The 18,055-nt window shown below is 58.5% G+C and overlaps 2 protein-coding genes across 33 annotated transcripts in view; one reads left to right on the top strand and one right to left on the bottom strand.

Moving 5' to 3' along the window:
- MAP4 (microtubule associated protein 4) overlaps nucleotides 1-5,243 on the top strand; it is a 195,736-nt gene extending 190,493 nt beyond the window's left edge. For 14 of the 21 annotated variants that reach the window (XM_082703335.1, XM_082703317.1, XM_082703319.1 and 11 more), the window contains 3 exons: nucleotides 722-834; nucleotides 2,665-2,854; nucleotides 2,988-5,243. In XM_082703335.1, the coding sequence (XP_082559461.1) occupies nucleotides 722-834; nucleotides 2,665-2,854; nucleotides 2,988-2,995 (311 nt within the window). In that variant the 3' untranslated portion in view covers nucleotides 2,996-5,243. The remainder of the gene's footprint in view (nucleotides 1-721; nucleotides 835-2,664; nucleotides 2,855-2,987) is intronic. The other 7 variants (XM_082703337.1, XM_082703318.1, XM_082703320.1 and 4 more) reach the window with 2 other exon arrangements.
- A 418-nt stretch (nucleotides 5,244-5,661) lies between these two features.
- Nucleotides 5,662-18,055, bottom strand: part of DHX30 (DExH-box helicase 30) — a 30,197-nt gene continuing 17,803 nt past the window's right edge. For 11 of the 12 annotated variants that reach the window (XM_082703532.1, XM_082703534.1, XM_082703526.1 and 8 more), the window contains 17 exons: nucleotides 17,880-17,990; nucleotides 13,553-13,854; nucleotides 12,997-13,117; nucleotides 12,070-12,219; nucleotides 10,066-10,218; nucleotides 8,920-9,756; nucleotides 8,586-8,661; nucleotides 8,396-8,500; nucleotides 7,956-8,131; nucleotides 7,504-7,710; nucleotides 7,327-7,408; nucleotides 7,057-7,250; nucleotides 6,803-6,962; nucleotides 6,536-6,693; nucleotides 6,320-6,423; nucleotides 6,100-6,239; nucleotides 5,662-5,989 (listed from right to left, as the gene is read on the bottom strand). In XM_082703532.1, coding sequence (XP_082559658.1) covers nucleotides 5,736-5,989; nucleotides 6,100-6,239; nucleotides 6,320-6,423; nucleotides 6,536-6,693; nucleotides 6,803-6,962; nucleotides 7,057-7,250; nucleotides 7,327-7,408; nucleotides 7,504-7,710; nucleotides 7,956-8,131; nucleotides 8,396-8,500; nucleotides 8,586-8,661; nucleotides 8,920-9,756; nucleotides 10,066-10,218; nucleotides 12,070-12,219; nucleotides 12,997-13,117; nucleotides 13,553-13,854; nucleotides 17,880-17,990 — 3,330 coding nt within the window. In that variant the 3' untranslated portion in view covers nucleotides 5,662-5,735. Of the gene's footprint in view, nucleotides 5,990-6,099; nucleotides 6,240-6,319; nucleotides 6,424-6,535; nucleotides 6,694-6,802; nucleotides 6,963-7,056; nucleotides 7,251-7,326; nucleotides 7,409-7,503; nucleotides 7,711-7,955; nucleotides 8,132-8,395; nucleotides 8,501-8,585; nucleotides 8,662-8,919; nucleotides 9,757-10,065; nucleotides 10,219-12,069; nucleotides 12,220-12,996; nucleotides 13,118-13,552; nucleotides 14,718-14,940; nucleotides 16,530-17,879; nucleotides 17,991-18,055 lie in introns of those variants that run through there. The other variant, XM_082703527.1, reaches the window with a different exon arrangement.

An 18,055-nucleotide genomic window follows, 5' to 3' on the forward strand; every position in this document is an offset into this window, starting at 1 on the left:
ACACCGTGGCTGTCAGCTCTGAACCTTGTCCTGGTGTGCCACCTCCATGCCCCAGCCAGGCAGGAGCACTGGGCCCCGGACCCTGTCCCTGTCCTTTCTAAACTCCGTGCCAGGACCATTCCCACCGCTCTTCCTTTTCCTGCACTGCAGAGAAGCCGCTTTCCACTTTCCTTCTTGTCACTATAGTGCAGCTCAGTTCAGCAGCTCAGACAGATCAGTTCCATCCTGTCCGCCCGTCACCAGCTTGACAGTGACTTTGGGCAAGTCATTCGTCTTTTCCAGCCTCAGCTCTAGCAGCTGTGAAACCAGGATCCTAACCCTGACGGACAGAGTATTTGTAGACTGAAAGGAAGCTGGGTCACCCCGTACCCCCCAGTCGGAGGGAGTCACTACACTGCCAAGAGAACCTAAAAGCACACGCCCTCGAGCCACCTTCAGGTGTTTGGCTGGAGGCTGTGCCTCGGGCCTCTGGCAGAGGTGAGGGTGACTTTGCTTCTCGGTGGAGGCGTTCCGCTGCAGGTGCAGATTGTCAGCCCCACTTTGAGAAGGTGAGTCCTCTGTGACAGGCACGTTCACTGTCCATCCTGCGTTGTCCCCAGAGCCGCTGGGAACAGGTCACATTGGTGTCTGTACTGGGCATGCAGCAGGTCCTCGGCCAAGCTAGGATTCCTGTTCCAGCCTCCCGGTTTTGCCTGTGTGACCGGTGGTTTTTTGTTTTCAGGTGGAGGAGATGTCAAGATTGAAAGTCAGAAGTTGAACTTCAAGGAGAAGGCCCAGGCGAAGGTGGGATCCCTCGATAATGTGGGCCACCTGCCTGCAGGAGGTGCCGTGAAGGTAGCGAGTGGGGCAGCGGGGGCCACAGCAGGGGACACTGCCTGGCCAGGGTGGGTGGGGTGGTGCCGCTGGAGTCGGGGTCCCAGCAGCTGGGTGCCTGTCACCGCCCCTCAGTATCGTCAGGAGTCCTGTTCCCCACGCCGTTGTGTGTTCCCCGTGTTCATCATCAGCCCCGAGTGAGGCAGGAGAGGTAAAGAGGCCCCGGCCCAGCGGCCTCGGCCCTGTCCACCTGGGGAGAGACCCTCTCCTGAGAGCCGTGGCCTGCCCATCTCAGCCATTTCCAAAGGGCCTGTGAGCTGGGATGCTACTCCCCCACAAGGTGGGTGGTCCACGTGGCCTGACTGTCCCTGTCTGCCTCAGGAGAGGGCACGTGGGGACGTGCTCCATGCAAGGCTCCGCTGGCCCCGAGAGCAGGGTAGCACGGCTTCAGCGCCCCCCCCAGGCTGGGGCTCTGGGAGGGCGCTCAGGTGGGCAGGGCTTCCCATTCTCGGGCCTGGCTGGGCCTCTCCTGCCTTCCTTCCTCCCTCCCGCCCGCCTTCCCTTCCTCCCTCCTTCCACAGCACCGCGAGACCCTTTGTGTCAAGATGCTGTTGTCCTCTGTTCCGTGTTGTTGCGGGGGCGGGGAGACCCCGGGGGGAGCAGCTTGCTGAGGAGAGCTGCAGCTGCTCAGGGGAAGGGGAGCAGGGGTGAGGGCGAAGAGCAGCTGTGGTGGGCCTTCCCTCCTGCCTGGCAGCGTCTCTCCCAGCTTCCGATCCCAGTTTGGGTCCTGGCCCTGTCCCAGGCTCAGTCATGCCTCCAGACCCTGTGAGGAGCCACTCCCTAGTCTGTCCTAGTGGGGCACTAGCTCAGGTGGCGTCCCTTGTCCGAGGCCACGTGGCAGGTACTCTGGACCAGGGTTTGCACCTGGGCCTTCTGACCCCCAAGTCTGGTGTTCTTTATTCACATCATCTCCCTTTATTATTTCTGGAGTTGTTTTCCAATACAGAGGCCTGTCTCCTTCACTGTTGTGATTAGAAACCACTGTGGAGTCTTTGTCCCCTTTTGGGCATTCTGGGGCCCACAGGTTCCAGCTCCCACTGGCCTTCCCTTTTCTGCTTTACTCGTACTGGGTGTTCACCGCCCACGCCATCCTCCTCCTAGGAAGCCCTCGGGGCCCCAGAGTTTCTCTGGGTCACACCTCTCTGGCCACCCCTCCTGTGTCCCCAGGAGGGCGCCCAGCACAGCAGAGGCCTCTGTGTCTGGAGACGGCTAGGTGAACAGGCAGGGGTGCCCCTGAGTTTCCAAGAGAGCCTCTCTGTGCAGCCCCTCTGCGATGGGAGTGGTCTGGAGTTCACGGGGTCAGAGGTGGCAGGCTGCACCCCTCTAACCCAATTTTAGGCTCCCAGAGCTCCCTAGCTGGCCTGCAGTACCCCTGCTTCCCAGCCAGTTGCAGACCCATACTCAGCGATCGTCCCCCGGGTTTTTGCTGCTGAGCCGGTGTCACGGCTAGCTGTTCGGTGCCATCGTGGGTGAGAAGCCTGCCCCTCTCGCCTTTCACCCCAGAAAGACTGCAGGGAACCTTGCCCTTCACGGAGGAGTCTTTCAGAGTGTGTCACTAGCTAGGCCGCACGCTGGGCTTAGGGCTGTGCTCTCTTGCTCTGCGCTGGGCCAGGCCTCGGGGTCAGGAGTCGCCTCATGCTGGGGGATCGGGGCGGGGAGTACCTGGCCTAGATTCTTCGGCCAACTGGGGTCAGGGGTGGGGCGGGGGCTGTGTGTAAAACCCACCACCATCACCCATCCCACCTCCTCCCCGACTGACCCTGCACTGTCTCCCCCACTGTTTCATTGTAGACTGAGGGCGGTGGCAGCGAGGCCCCTCCGTGTCCGGGCCCCCCCGCTGGGGAGGAGCCGGCCATCCCTGAGCCAGCGCCCGAAGCTGGCGCCCCCACTTCAGCCAGTGGCCTCAGTGGCCACACCACCCTGGCAGGGGGTGGTGACCAAAGGGAGGCCCAGACCTTGGACAGCCAGATCCAGGAGACAAGTAAGTGGCTGGGCTTGGCCTGAGGGCCAGCCGGGGGCCCTGCCACTGGCTGCAAATTGAAACTTTTTTTTTTTTTTTTTTTTTTGAGTAGAGTGTGGCCTAAATTTTAACCAAGCAACCTTTTATTTTCCAGGCATCTAATGATGACATTCTGGTCTCGTCTTCCATCCCCTGTGTTCCCCCTCTTGTGTCCCTTGTTCCCCCCTCCCTTCCCTCCTCCCGTGTCACTGCAGATTGAGACCTACAGGCTGACGTTCCGGGCAAACGCCAGGGCCCGCACCGACCACGGGGCTGACATTGTCTCCCGCCCCCCCTACTTCCCTGGCGGCCCCAGCTCAGGCACCCGGGCCCTTGGCTCCCTCTCCCGGGCTGCGATCTAGACCCCACACGGCTTGGATGCTGGGCAGTCCTCCAGGCCCTACCCCCTTCCCCCGCCCTGCTTGCCCCCGGCAGCAGCAGACCCACTCCCAAACCTCCACTGCTCCCCGCCCTGGGCCCACTACTTGCTTTGTTCCTGTCCCATCATTGCACATCGCTCTGCACATGGGGTTGGGAGGTGAATGGGCTGGGGAGGCCAACTTGGGATCTTATGGGATCTAGGAGGGGGGGAACGGGATTCCAACCTCCTCTTTGGGTTTTTCGGACCAAACCCAAGAGAAACTGACATACCCACCCTCCTCGCTGGGCCCACTTGGAGAGAAGAGTGGAGCTGGACAGCTGCACGGTGGCAGGATGCTGACAGCACCCCCCGGAGCCCGCTAAGCCACTGCCTCTCCCTGTGACCCTCTGTGGTGCCCACTGTGCAGGTGGGGCCAGGCACCTCTTGCTGCCCTGCCCCAAGTTAGTTAGGGGTCAGCTCTGACTGTCCTCACTGCTTCCCATACCCGCCTAGCTGCTGTCACACACACATTTCTTTTTTCTCTCTCTCTTTTTTTTTTTTTTAAATAACCTAAAAACTGGTAGAGGAGTTTTGCAGGTTGAAGCCATGTCTAAATGAAAGTCCTCAGTAGGTGTTAAAGGAAACAGGGAGGGGAGATCCTTAAGCCTCCAGCCAGGAGGTCAGGCATCAGGGGCTGCCCTGACCTGGGCAGCTTGGGGCCCCGGAGAAGGTGTGGGCACAGCAGGTGATGTGCAGGGGCTGTAGCCTGGTGAGCAGGGAGGGCATACTAGGGACTGGTCAGAGTGTGGGTCTGGTTGTTCTGGTATTTTGTGTGTATGCTGCTTTTCTTTTCTAACCAAGAGGCTGGTTTTGGCATCTCTGTCTCATTCCCTGGGATGTAGTGGGAGGTACAAGTTTGGGGCTGGAGAAACAGGGAAGGACTCTGGAGGTCATAATCCTCCAGACTTGAAGGCCTAGGACACCAGAGCCCTGTTACCAGGAGCCCAAGATGTCCAGACTCATGTGGGGGATGGGGAATCAGGTGTGGAAATTTCAAAAAGGCAGGAGACCAGCCATCTCCCCCACCCCTAACAACCTGACTGGGGAGGGGCAGAGGCGAGACCAGCCTGTGCAGGGGTGTCCCAGCTAGGCCTGGTCTTGGGACAGCTGCAATGATGAGAAATCCCGGGAATTGTATTGACACGAAGATTCTTATTGCACTTGTATTTTTTTTTTTTTTTTGTATTAAAGTTTGCATGGTTTCTAATAAAGTCTTAAAATGTAACAGTTTGTAGTGAAATGGCAGAGAGTCTCTGAGGGCGTCTCCTCTGGAGGAACATTTCCTGCAGTGCAGACTTGCCCCTTGAGGTCGCCAGACTTGGCCCCTCGCCGCCCCACCCCGCCACTGCACCTGTTGTCTCCCTTCCTGGAGCCCAGGAGGAAGGGTTCTTGACGTTGGTTCCGATCGGACCTCCATGTAGAGGGCGGGCATCTGGGCCGGCAGGTTCTCCCACTTCGGAGGTAGCATTTCCCTCAGGGAGGTGGGACACCACATCCGCAGCTCCCCGAGCACGTGCTGCAGGGGGCTGGTGGAGAAAGCCTTCCCTGCACCAGATGCTAGAGTGCCATGTGCCAAGGACATCGGGGCACCCTCGTCTTGTCAGCAGGAGAGGGACGGAAGGCAGCTGGGGAGGAAGTGGGGCAGCTGCAGGGCCGGAAAGTACCTGTACCCTCCTCTTTAGCCCCGGGGCCACAGATGCTGAGGCAGGTGACTGGCTCCCAGTCCGAGGGAAAGGCTGTGAGAAGTGAGCCTCGTGGGGAACAGTCTGTGTGGGCTGGTGTGGTCCCAGCTCCCTTGAAGCGTCCCCCAAGGCCGAGAAGGTGCCCTGACAGCATGTGGGTGCATTTCTGCACTTCCAGTTTGCTTCTGGCTCAGCCATTACCTGTGTCAATCTGTGATTCTGTTGTACTTATCTCAAGAGTCAATAAAGCTCATGATGTCCTACCGCACAGGCCCGTCTCTTCTGTCCGTCCTGGTTTGTCTCCAGCTCCAGCATCACTGACCTTGCCCCGTAGTGCATCCTCTGGCTTCAGCGGGCTGCTGGGTACCATGCTGTCTAGATGACTTTATTAGCAAAGTCATAGCTCACAAAAGGGCTGCTATACCACCTAAGGCCCCTGAAGGTTAAGGTTCAAGTGGCCTTAGCTGCCTGTGGAACTTGTCCCTGGTTCTGCTCAAGGGGCTAGGAGGTAAAGATTCACGAAGAGCCTGCAGTGGACCACTGGCCCCAAGAGGGAGGCCAGGGTCCTGGCCCAGAAAAGGCAGCAGCCCTGGGCCCTCAGAAAAGGCAGCAGCCCTGGGCCCTGCAAGAAGCAGGAGCGTGGGTGCCAGGCCCCCAAGAGAGGAGCCCCCCGCGGAGAGCAATGCTCACAAGGGATAAATAGAACTTTATTTTAAATAAACATTTGCACTCTGTACACAGCCCCAGCAGACAACGGGGCTCAGTCATCCGCCGTCTTGCGCACGTCAAAGCTGCCGCAGGGCCCACGCAGCAGCTCCGCCAGCAGCGCCAGCAGCTGCCCATGCTCCTGCTGCACGCCCGGCGGCAGAGCAGCCAGCTCGCTGCGCAGACTCCGCTCCACCATGCGGCCCAGCGCTCGGCGCAGCTCCCGAAGCAGCCGCACGGTGCGCGAGTCCCCCTCCAGCCGCAGCAGATCACTGTCGCTCAGGGAGATGGTAGCCCGGCGCCCATCATCTGCAGGGGGTGGGGAAGAGACCGCAGAGGTGAGGCCAGGCTGGGGGCTCCCTACCAGGGACGCAGACCAGCCCAAGCCGCGGTGGGGCAGAAGGCAGGTGAGTACCCACCACGGATGTGGACATCCCCGTCGGTCAGCAGCAGCACAGCTAGTGGGTGCACCTGGGAGGAGTCCCGGACGAAGACACTGCCGTTGGACTTGACAGCCATGAAATATGTCAGCCACCGGCTCCGTAGCCGCGTGGCCTCTCTATGGAATAGAAGGCAGGGGTGAGTCCACCCGTCTTGACCAGGCCAGCTGCCCTTCCCCTGGCCCTGCCTGCTTCCTACCTGTTAATGGTCGACTTGTGTAGCAAGATGTTTCCTGATTTGGTCCTGTAAGTGACGCTGTTGGGCTTGAATTTGCCCTGCCGGGTCACCTTGCCCTGTCTCACCTAGAAGGATCAAAGGAGAGACGGGCAGGCTGAGCGAGAAGCAGTGGGCTAGGGGGTGGGGTTGATGGGGGAAGGAGGCTGGGGCCCTCTGGTCCCTTCCCCAAGGCAGCACCTGGATGAGGTTGGGGTAGAGGCCCGCCATCAGCACCCCCTTCACCAGCTCCTCCTCTTCGCTGTACTCGTTGCACTGGGCAGAGGCCAGGGTGCAGTCTGAGGGCTTCCCCACCAGGAAAGCCTCGTAAATGTTCTCCGAGAACTGCTTGATGAGTCCTGGGGAGGTGAAGGCGGGCTAGGTCTGCGACCCCTAAGCCACAAGGCTGGGGAACCACAAGCCTGGGCCTTAGGTTGGGGGGGGTGGGGCAGGGGAAGGGCCACTGACCATGGATGAACCGCAGGCTGGGGGCGTACAGCAGGTTTTCCTCCAGATAGTTCTCACGGGAGCTGCGGTCCTGCCAGCGCAGCACCTCCTCCCAGCCGGCAACGGCCCGCACAAAGGCCAGGTGGTCACTGCCGCTATCATGGCTCAACAGTGCCTTCACCTGGGAGGGAGTGGGAGGGGGCACCGAGGCCACAGGGTGAGGGCCGGCGGCGATGGCAGCTTCGGGACGGGGTCGGGGAGGGACTGGGTCTGACCTTGTCCACCTCCGCCCTGTTCTGCAGGCTACTGCTGAAGGGGTCCCGGGTGAGGCAGGAAACGACCACCAGCAGCGGGTGCAGGCAACGGAAGATGGCGGCCAGCACTATGGCCTTGGCCAGCCGGGGGTCAGTGGAGATGTGGGCCAGGCGCTGCCCCAGGGTGGTCAGGTACTCCCGCTGGTCCAGCACCCCTGCAATAGCTCTGCGGTCAGACTCCCCCTCAGAGCCACCCTGCAGCCCTGCCCGGCCCGGCCCGGCCCCACTCACCGATCTCCTGGAGCAAGATCACAGCCTCATCCACCGCCTTGATGTTCGGACTGTCCACGGCCTTGGAAAGGAACTCCACTGCCTACAGCAAGCAGCAGCCAGACATGGGCCGTGAGCACCGCATCCCATCTGCCCCGCACCACGTCCAGCCCCAGCCCAGCCCCCGCTCTGGCGCACCGTCTTCTCAGGCATGTGGATTTTGGCTTGTAGCACCAGGTTCTCGAGGGGCGTGCGCAGAATCTCTGGCACTTGGAAAGGGACCATTTTCTCCAGCCGGCTCCGCGGGAACAGGTGGTAGGCAAAGCCTGACTGGCAGCGGCCCGCCCGGCCCCGGCGCTGGATCACGTTGGCTCGTGACACCCACACAGTCTCCAGGCAGGACACCTGGGGGAGGGGGCAGGTGAGCAGCGACGCAGAGGCCAACCGGCCTTCCTCAGCGCTGCCCCTCGTCTCGCCTTCACCTCACTCAATCCCTCAACGGCCCCCCCACAACAGGGACACCGAGAGCCCACGAGTGTGGCCTTCTCCGGACACACACAGCAGGTCCAAGGCTGATCTGGGCTGGGGGCCACCTCGGAACTTGTAGTTCTTCCCCCAGGGGCTGGCTGGGCCCAGGAGATGGGTGCCACCTTGGTCTTCAGGTCATAGCGCTCCTCCTTGTGCAGACCGCTGTCCACCACATGCACAATATCATTGACTGTGATCGACGTCTCCGCGATATTGGTGGCCAACACAATCTTGCGCACCCCAACCGGCGGCTGTTGGAATATGGCCTTCTGGTCCATCATGGGGATGTTGGAGTGCACTGGTGGGCAGCAAGAACATGCTGGTTATGGGCACTGCTCCTGCTCCCTGTGATGAGGCCACAGGACAACAATTTTGATCCCATTTTGATGGAACTGAGACCCAGATCAAGACTACATATGCCCACTCAAGGTGGAAAAGCCAGCAGAAGCAGGGCTGGCTGATCAGAAACCCAGGCCCCTGGAGTCCCCGCTGGGTTAGAGTCCCCAGGCCAGAGGGCAAGACCAGTGTCTGGGGCCATCGCGCCCCACTCGCCCACTCTCACCTGGCAGGATGAGGTACTTGCTTTCGTGCATGCCCAGGGCCTCCTGGAGGCGTTGCTGTACTCCTTTTATCTCCTGCCAACCAGGCAGGAAGCAGAGGATTCCACCTGTAAAGGGGCCCTGCAGGCGTGAGCCGTCACTCTCGGCAGCTGGCAGTCAGGGTGGGCACAAGGCAGAGGGGAGAGCACCCACCTGGCTCCCCTCGGGCATCAATGTGCAGAACCAGATCCGTCACGAGGTCCAAATCGAGTGCGCACTCATCCTCAGACTGGGGGGTTGGGGGGAAAGGCCACAGTCATGGGCCCAGGGCAAGGACGCAGCTGGTCTGTGACTCAGCAAGGCTAAGGCCCTCAAAAGGTCACCCCTGCCCAACCCTCACTACCCCCTGCCCAGGAACCCTGACTGTTGTGTTTCTGTCAAGGACACAGACTTGGGAGCACAGCCTTGCCCAAGGCCATGGTGCCACAGGGGCAGGGAGGCGGGGAAGCCAGAGGAAAGGCCGGGGTGGGCGGGCGGGTCCCCTCACCTCGTGGTGCCGGTGCCGGTGCGGGTACTGGTGCTTGCCCAGCTTGGCCAGGATGTCCTCCAAGTAGTGCTCCTTGACCGGGTACATGAAGCCCGGCACCTTGATGACAGGGCAGCCACCAAAATAGCGGGAGAAGCGCTCATTATCGCCCGTGGCACTCATGAGCACAAGTCGCAGGGCCGGGTTGAGCCGCTGCAGGCCCTTGAGCAGAATCAGCAGGAAGTCCGTGTTCACGTCCCGCTCGTGGACCTCATCCACAATGACGTGGCTCACACCCTCCAGGCTGGGGTTGCTCTGCAGCTTCCGCAGCAGGATGCCCACGGTGCAGAAGAGCAGGGCTCCGCCGCGGGCCGGGGGCTTGCTTTCCAACCGCACCTGGAAGCCCACATTCCGGCGCAAGGAGGGGCCCAGTTCATGGCTGACCCGCTGTGCCACGGACACAGCGGAGATGCGACGCGGTTGCGTGATAATCACGTTGCAGCGTGCGCCGCGGCCCTCGGTCACGTAGCGCTCCAGCAGCAGCTGGGGGATGCGCGTGGTCTTGCCGCAGCCCGTGTCCCCAGAGATGACCACCACTGGGTGCTGCTCGATGGCGTTGAGGATGGTGTCCCGATGCGGGTCCACAGGGAGCTGGGGGGCCTCCTGCCAGACTGGCCCTCGCCGCCGCCACAGCTCCAGCAAGTTCTGGCTCAGACGTACCTCCTCTGCTTCTGACAGGGGCACGTAGGGCTTGCCTGTGATAGGGTCACTCAGGGGCCCTGAGTCCTTGCCCAGGGGCAAGACGTCCTCGCTCTGCAGCCGGAGCTCCGGAGAGATCCATGAACTGTCCACAGGGTACTGAGGGATGAGAGAAGCAAGCACAGCGGTGAAGGCCAGATACTTCCTTCCTCATTCACTCGAGACCCTCCACACGGTTCACCTGGGCCGGACGCCGTGACCCAGCCCGCTGGCGGGGGGCTCCATGCACAACTGCCTAAGGACTCTCGCGGGCGAGACTGGGCTGCTTGGGGCCAGGGCGCTCCTGGCTCCAGCCTCGGTGGGACAAGGGGTGGGTGGCAATGCCCACTGCACCCGGAGGCCTTCAGTCAGGAGAAACTGGAAGGAGCCAGGGGCGGGGTTGGGGAGGGATTCTCTGGGCTCTCTTACATGGTTCAGGAAGGTCTCTATCTTTCGGAGGATGGGCTCAGGCACCTGGATGGTGCACGGCCGGCGCTGCGTCTCACCCAGTTCACGCAGAGAGGCCAGGTTATACATGGCGTGGGTAAGCGGCTCATTGTTGCGGTCCACCAGGCCCAGGCTCTGCAGAGGGGACATGCATGGCTCGCTCCAGGCCCCTGCCGCCCCAGAACCAGCCCACACTGGCTCAGGAGCTTGAGCGAAATCATGCAGAGCAAACGTTTCTCTTAAGAGATTTGGGGTTTTAGCAGACATTGTACAGAGAAGAACAATTAGGAACCTGGAAAATGTAATCTCCACCCTGTCCCAAAACATAACTAGTTAAAAATCATCCCCAGAACAGGACCCGACAGGTCCGGGAGGAATGCCCCTCAGAAACCTCTCCTGGAACAGCGGGGCCCCCGTGACAGCCCAACCTCATCTCTACAAATTCCCAGCACGGACCTCTAAGCCAGGGGGGCCGGGCCCTTACGGACCCCATCAGAGCCTTACAGCACCGTGTTTTCACTACCTCCAAAGCACAAGCCCCCCTGCAACCTTTCTGGTCCAGCTGCCATCCTGCCCTGTCTCCACATGGCACCCATTCCTCCCGTGACCCCATCAGACAAACGTAGATAGAATTTCTTAGAAATGTCTATTCGTACAACTTGATAAACACATGCCCCAAGTCCCATGTCCCAACACCTCAGGCAGGTGTGCAAAACCGGTCTGTCCGCCCTACTCCCGTGCTCCTGTCCCCTGTGCCATCAGGACTGCTTGCCCCCCAAGACTCCCTCCTTCAGGAAGACTACCCCCACAAGGGCTCACCAACTCCCTCTGGGCTCCGGGCCAACCCCAAGGGCAAGCATCTAGTCCCTGGGGCACAGAGGTGCTCACACAACCGCCTCTCTCAGGCTTCCACCTTTCCCAGGCCTGCGGGTTTGTCCGCGAGGCCTCTGACCAGCGACCAGCCAGCTGTGCGCACCGCACCACTGCCACCTGGGAGCTGGCTCCTTCCTGTGACACGCCCACACTGCGAGGCTCCGGATCCTCAGTGTCTATCCAGCTAAGACTCAAGACTTCCACAAAGTTCCATCCATCACCAGAGCCACAGGTATTGTACCTCTCTCTTCCTTTTTTTTTTTTTTTTTTTTTGAGATTTCATTCATTCACCTCTTTGAGTGAGCGCACACATGCAAGTCGGGGGAAGGGCAGAGGGAGAGACTCTCAAGCGGACTCCCTGCTGAGCCCTGAGCCCTACATCCAGGGCTTGATCCCAGGACCCCGAGAACATGACCTGAGCTGAAACCAAGAGTTGCATGCTTAACGGACTGCACTCCCAGCTGCCCTGATCCCTCCTCCATTCTCTTGGCTCTCACTCTCACCAGCAGCTGTGGCTAAAATGGGGTTCCCAGAGCCCAACATGCACCAAAGGTCTATCTGACCAGAGCAAAGAGCAGGGCCTCCTCGCCCTCTTTCTCTGCACACAAAACTGTGCTGCTGTGTGTTCAGATCACCCACTTCTGGGGCAGTCACGGCAGCACTGGCTCCCACCACTGCACACAGCTGGACTCCGGAGCCTCTAACTGCCTCACCTTGGGGCTCACGGAGATAGTACCTTATGATCCATTTTGCCCACAAAGCCCAAGTAATCTAGATCTTTCTGGATATCAAGTCTGCCTCTCAGCAAGGGCACCATTCCCCCAGCCATTCTAAACAACACCCATGTCCCCTCCCTGCTTCACCTGGATTCTGGCAACACGACCAATAAGGCTGAGCTCCAAGCAAAGCACCTTCGGAGGGAGTAGGATATTCCTGGGAACAGCAGCCACACGGCCTGACAAGCAAGGCTTGGACATCAGATGCTTTTGTGCTCAGGCCAAAGGCCTGGTGTGGTGGATTCCATTTCCTGGAGAACTGGACCAATTTGCCAAAGGTAGGGGAGCTCCAAGACCTCGCACACATCATGCCAGGGACTGCCCCGTCCCGACTCACCTTCAGTTTCTTGCAGGCCAGGGCCGCCGCCTTATTCTCAGCCTCCGCTTTGCGGCGCCCTTTGGCGACAAAGGTCATGGGACAGGGCCAGAGCAGAGTGAGGGTGGACAGCTTGGTCTTGGTGCCCACGGTATGGAACTGCATGAGGTTCTACATGAAAGGCAAGAGAAATGGCTATAGAAAGGCAGAGAAAGCAGTTCTCAGAATCCCAAGGAATCCAGCAATGGAAAATGAACCCCCATCTCAACAGGTGCCAAATATCGGGCACACAAGATGGGCCACTGGGCAGCAGAAGCCAGCCCCGATAGGGCCATGGCTCCCTAGGCCAGGGCTGGCCTCTCCAGCCATCCCGTGGTTTTGAAGCAGAAGACAGTGTCAGGCCAGGGCTAGCCTCTCCAGCCATCCCGTGGTTTTGAAGCAGAAGACAGTGTCTGGCCAGGGCCGCCACCTACCCTCCAAGCCCACTGTGCTCTCAGCACCTCTGAAGCAAACAGGGATGTTGGCAGCTGTCGGTCGAACCTGTCAGCATGAGCCAGAACCAGGCATATTCTGGGGGTGCATAAAGCCCTTAGCCCTAGGGAGAAGCTATGCTAACCGAAGCCCGAGGCCCGGCCACAGAGATGAAACTCAACCTCAGCCAGACAGCGCCACCTCTATGCCACTCCTGCCAGCCACCCTGGACCGAACTCGGGTCTCCCATTCCCACGGAGCTAGCTCACCCCAAGTTCCCACACCACCCGTCACTCAGTCCCAGCCGCATCACCTTCTTTATAGTCCAAGGACCCCGAGCCCCCCGCCTGGCCTATGTGCCGGCTAAGGGCATAGCTCACACATACCTGCAGATCCTCTCCTACCCGGTCCCAGGGACAAGCAGACACAACCAAGCCAGCTCCCCACCCACACACACTTCACAGAGACCCGACTCACCTTAGCTGTGGAGGACGATGTTGCTATCTGAATCACTTTGGCCAGAAGGTTCTTGGGAAGCGGAAACTGGGTCAGAGCCCTAATAGCACTGTCGTCGTCTGTCATTTCAAAGGAACCCCCCCTGGGAGGACCAAAAGTTCAGGTGAAAAATCTCTCTCTTCCTGGGTCCGTTCACCTCAGGCTCTGAGGCCCAGGGGGCCGGGACAGCGCAGGGGCGCAGGAGGCAGCAAGAGGCACGAAAAGACGTCAGGCCCAGCATCTTCGCATGGCCTATGATCCCCTCAGACACACAGCATGACTGCTGCTCCCTCCGTTCCCCCAGGTAACTACGGGCAGGAGGTAGGGGCCCAGGGGCAGGCAGAGTAGTGGCTGGGCCTCAGTGGGACCCAAGTATGCCCGGAGGAAGGGTCCCTGCTGCCATCCTGCGGAAGCCCAGCCACACAGCACAATGGCAGGCATACCGACGTACCGATATGAACAAGCTTCCCAGGAAACACCCCCCATCCCTATGTCAAGGTGCAGCCAGCTTCCCTGCATCCCCCACATCCAGCTGTACCTCGAGTCCCTGAGTGGGGTGTGGGAGTCCTGCTGCGTCATGGACAGGAAGTCAGTGACATCAATGGTCCCCTCTTCCAGCTCTTCCTCCTCATCCTCCTCTTCCTCCCGGCCCAAGGAGCGGGATAGGCCCCCAGGGCCCCCTGGCCGAATGCTCTCAGGGTTCAGCTGCCGCCAGGAAGTAGGTGGCATGGTGGGTTCCGGGCGCCACCAGCTGTCAGCCGGAGAGCCAAAGCGATCGGCTAGCACACGGTATTTGGCTGCATCAAACAGCTCGTTTCGGGGACCCAGCAGTCCCCAGCCCTGGGGGGGGAAGGAGTGTTGTGAGGGGGCATCCTCATGCCTCAGTCTGTCCAAAACCTGCCCCCTTACACTGCAAGTCCCCTATGCAGGAGCCATACCTTTGCACCCATCCGCCCGCCTGAGCCCCCAGGCCAGAACTGGGTAAGAGTGCACATGTCTAACTCTGACACATGAAAATGACAAGGTAAACTCTTACATCTATTAGACAAAAAACTGAAACAACAACAACAACAACAAAAACCCACGGGCAGTGGGAAAGCTGATACATTCACAAAGTGATCTAGAAAGCTTCGGTGAATACAGCAGTTAGGAGAAATGGAGCTCACCCTACAAAACAGATCTATCTCCCGTCTGACCAAAGAACCCTATGCTGAGAGCGTATTCTAAAAATAACCTGGGATACTTGTAAAGCCTTCACACAGAATGTCTTATTTTAAAACATACTATAGCTTCATTCTCTTCCACAGAGAATACCAAATAAAACGTGCGGAGTCTCCAGCACGCACAAAGCAACGAGCTGGCTCCCCTGTGCGTCACCAGGAGAGACGAGACCCGGTCCCTGCCCACAGGAAACTTCAAACCCATGAGGCAGAACAAAAATGCAGGTGACCAGGATCTAAGGAGAAGCCAGATGAACATAAGGAACATAATTCCAATCCAAGTCTGGCTAAGCTGCTCGGGCATTTGCTCTTAGTGACCTCTGTGCTGCGGCAAGAGGCACCGAGCAGGAGGGCAATGCCCGTACACACTCTGCTCTGGAGGGGGCAGGGGGAGGAAAGAGCTGCGGAACCGAGCGTGCGCGCTGGGGAATGGAAAGGCTGTGAACTCCAGAACACCGAAAGGACTCCTGCTTAACATCCACCCTCTTTTTTTTTTTTTTTTTTTTTAAAGATTTTATTTTATTATTATTTATTTGACAGAGAGAAATCACAAGTAGGCAGAGAGGCAGGCAGAGAGAGAGAGGGAAGCAGGCTCTCTGCTGAGCAGAGAGCCCGATGCGGGACTCGATCCCAGGACCCTGAGATCATGACCTGAGCCGAAGGCAGCGGCTTAACCCACTGAGCCACCCAGGCGCCCAACATCCACCCTCTTAAACAACAGACCAAGAACGTCACACATTTCTCCAAAGAGACACAAATGGAATAAACACAAGACGCCAACACGGCCTCCGAAACTGTAGCTGCTCGTGGCGCGAGATGACCCATTCAGGCACAAAACCCCAACACCTCCTCCCACCTGCGTTAGGAACATTTGGGGGAGAAACTCCCTTCCCCCCAAATAAAACCAATTACTGTATGTGACTATGGAACTTCATTTTCCACAAATCCATCGCCAGCTTGGTTTAACGCTGCCCTTTAGAACTTCTGCCTCATTTTCAACTCCATCAGGGCAAGAAGACTTGATGAAAGCAGGCCCTTCCCCCCTCACGTCTCAGAAGGGAGACTCCGTTCGGTTCTAACGCAGCTCCCTGTGCTCTGAAGCTGTGTGTTTCCCAAGGGGAAGGCAACGGAAGGACAGTGAGCAAAGACGCTTCTGGGAGCTGTGAAGACCGACAGAGCTACCTCCTTCTGACGGACAAGGACCAGGCCTGGGGATGTGAAAAGCAAACACTCTCTTCAGCTCATTCTGTCCTTTCCAGCTGATCTGTACAAGATCTACCCATTGGGATGTGATCTCTTACCTACAGAGAAAGCTCTGTGCAGTCAACACAAAACTTAAGAATTTACCTTAAAAAAGAGACAGAAAAGAAAAGATGCCCAACGTCAGTACGCATTAGGGAAATGCCAGTCAAAATTAAGGGATCCCACCCAACGCGCACGAGGACAGCTGCCAAAACCCACATCCCGAAGCGCCGGTACAGACGGAGCGAGCCTGTGCCCTGTGGGTGGGAACATGAAGCGCTACAGCCACCGTGGGACAAGCACGGCAATTCCTTACAAGAATTAAGAAGAGAACTACTACCATGTGATCCAACAATTCCATTTCTGGGCACTGACAGCAGCGTCCTGAGGAGACTCATTGTACACTCATGCTCGCAGCGGCAGCATCCGCAAGGGCCGAGAGCTGGAAACAACCGAAGTGGCCATCAGCGCGGGAGTGCACAAACCGGATGCAGCACGGCCAGACCAGGGAGTGCGCCTCAGTTCTGGCACAGACTCCGTGAACGGACCCTGAGGACACCATGCAAGTCCAATAAGCCAGAGACAAAGAGACAAATACTGTAGGATTCCACTTATATGAGGCTATGAAGTCCCAGAGGAGTCGAACTCATAGAATCAGCGGGTCGGTGGCTGCCAGTGGCTGACGGGAAGGGAATTTGCTGTTAAATGGCTCTGGAAGTTCAGTTTTGCCAGGTGAGAAAGTTCTGGAGACTTGATGCACAATGCTTACCACTACTCAACTATTCGCTGAAAAATGGTTAAGATGGTAAATTTTATATTTTGGTTAACTTACCACAATTCAACAAATGAATCAAAAAAGAGGCTATGAGCACAGCAGAGATAGGGACAGAGAGAAGGCGGGGGAAGGACGTGACCATGACTTGCTGCACCGAGTCCACCTTCAAAATTCAGAGAAGAATCTCTCACCCGCAGCACTACTGGCATTGGGACCAGCTAATTCCTTGCTGTGGGATGTTGCCCTGTGTACCGTGGGGCCTTAAGAAGCATCCCTGGCCTCTCGCCAGGAGCACTCCTCCAGTTGTGGGCCCCAAAATGTCTCCAGACGCTGCCAAATCCATGTCCGGATCCGTCCCCCCAACACCCTGTTGAGATTCCCCCCCTCAAGCCCCTGCTGAGACTCCCCAAGTTAGAGCTGTTCTGAAAGATGGGAGATTTCTGAGAAATTCAGCAGATGGTGGCTCAACCACGAAGAGAGAACATTTCCCCAGAGGGGGAAAGGGGTAGAGAGAAAACAGATGTCAACAGAAGGTGGGAGAAGAGCCTGTAGTGACCCGGAGAGGGGAGGGAGGAGGCTCCAGGCCCGAAACACTCAAGTAAGGCGAGGACCGAAAGGCTGGCCGGAAAAAGCGTTGTTCCAGTCATTCAACAGTCACCTGGTGACCACTGCTATCCGTCAGCCACGGCGGGGAGAAAGCAACTAGTGAGCAGGATGAGGGACACAAACCCGCAGCGGGGAGGATGCACACCACAAGCACAGGGTGCTGTCTGCTCTCTGGCAACTGTGGAAGCAGGGCCAAGGGGAGGGAGTCAGGACACCGAAGTGTATGCGAAGTCCACAGAAAGAGTCAGAAGAGGAAGGATCCCAAAAGCAAAGGGTGGGAGAGGGACGGAGTAGAGGGGCAGAAAGGGGACAAAGACAAGAGAAGGGGGGGTGGGGCCCCGGCGAGGAAGATGGCCCTTCCTCCTCAGACACAGGGAGCAGGCGGGGGCAGTGAAGGCGGCGGATTCGGTGGGAGAGAATCTGATGGAACACCCGCCCTACTGCTCTGTCCTCACTGGAGCAGAAACAAAGACCGAGGAGACAGAGCAAGACTCAAGGTTGGCGCAGCCACAAAGGGAGCCCGTTAGGGACGGACAGGAAGGCTGGTGAGTAGCGCTGCAGGGCTAGTTAAATACTGGGTAACCAAGAACCTGAAAGCAGCCCATGCCCAACCACTGGGAAGTGAGAGAAGCAACAACTGCGCTTCTGTTCCAAGGAGCAGAAAACCGTGTGGGTGCAGGAACACCCACATGAAATCATGGGAAAAGAAAAACAGAAACCAAAATGGAAGTACATCCACGGTGCTGTACAACGGGAGCCTTTACCAAGAGCTCTCCTCTGTGTTTTCTGAAACCACAGAAAGTAGGTAACTACAGTGGCAAAAACCAAACCAAACCAGAACACCCAAGTATTCCCTTGTTGGCTGCCCAGCAAGAAAAGAACGAGGTGGAGAGAACAGGTGAGTGAGTGAACACCCGTGAGCCTCCACCAAGAGGCACTGGGTACCAGAAAGCCCATCAGAACCCAGGGCGAGGGCCTTCCCAGGACGGAGGTTGGCCTGGCTCTGGCCAGGGCAGGGTCACCTTGAACAGCTGGCAGGCCGCCGCTGCAGCCTGCCGCTCGGCGTCGATCTTCTTGCTGCCATAGCCTTCTACCTCCACGCTCTTGGGCCACTTTATGTGGAGGGTGACTTTCTGGGGAAAAGAAGAGAGAATCAGGCCCCTGGCCCCTGGAGACCACAGAGCTGCCACAGATCACA

This window comes from Mustela nivalis (genome assembly GCF_964662115.1).
Source record: "Mustela nivalis genome assembly, chromosome: 1".
NCBI lineage: Eukaryota > Metazoa > Chordata > Mammalia > Carnivora > Mustelidae > Mustela > Mustela nivalis.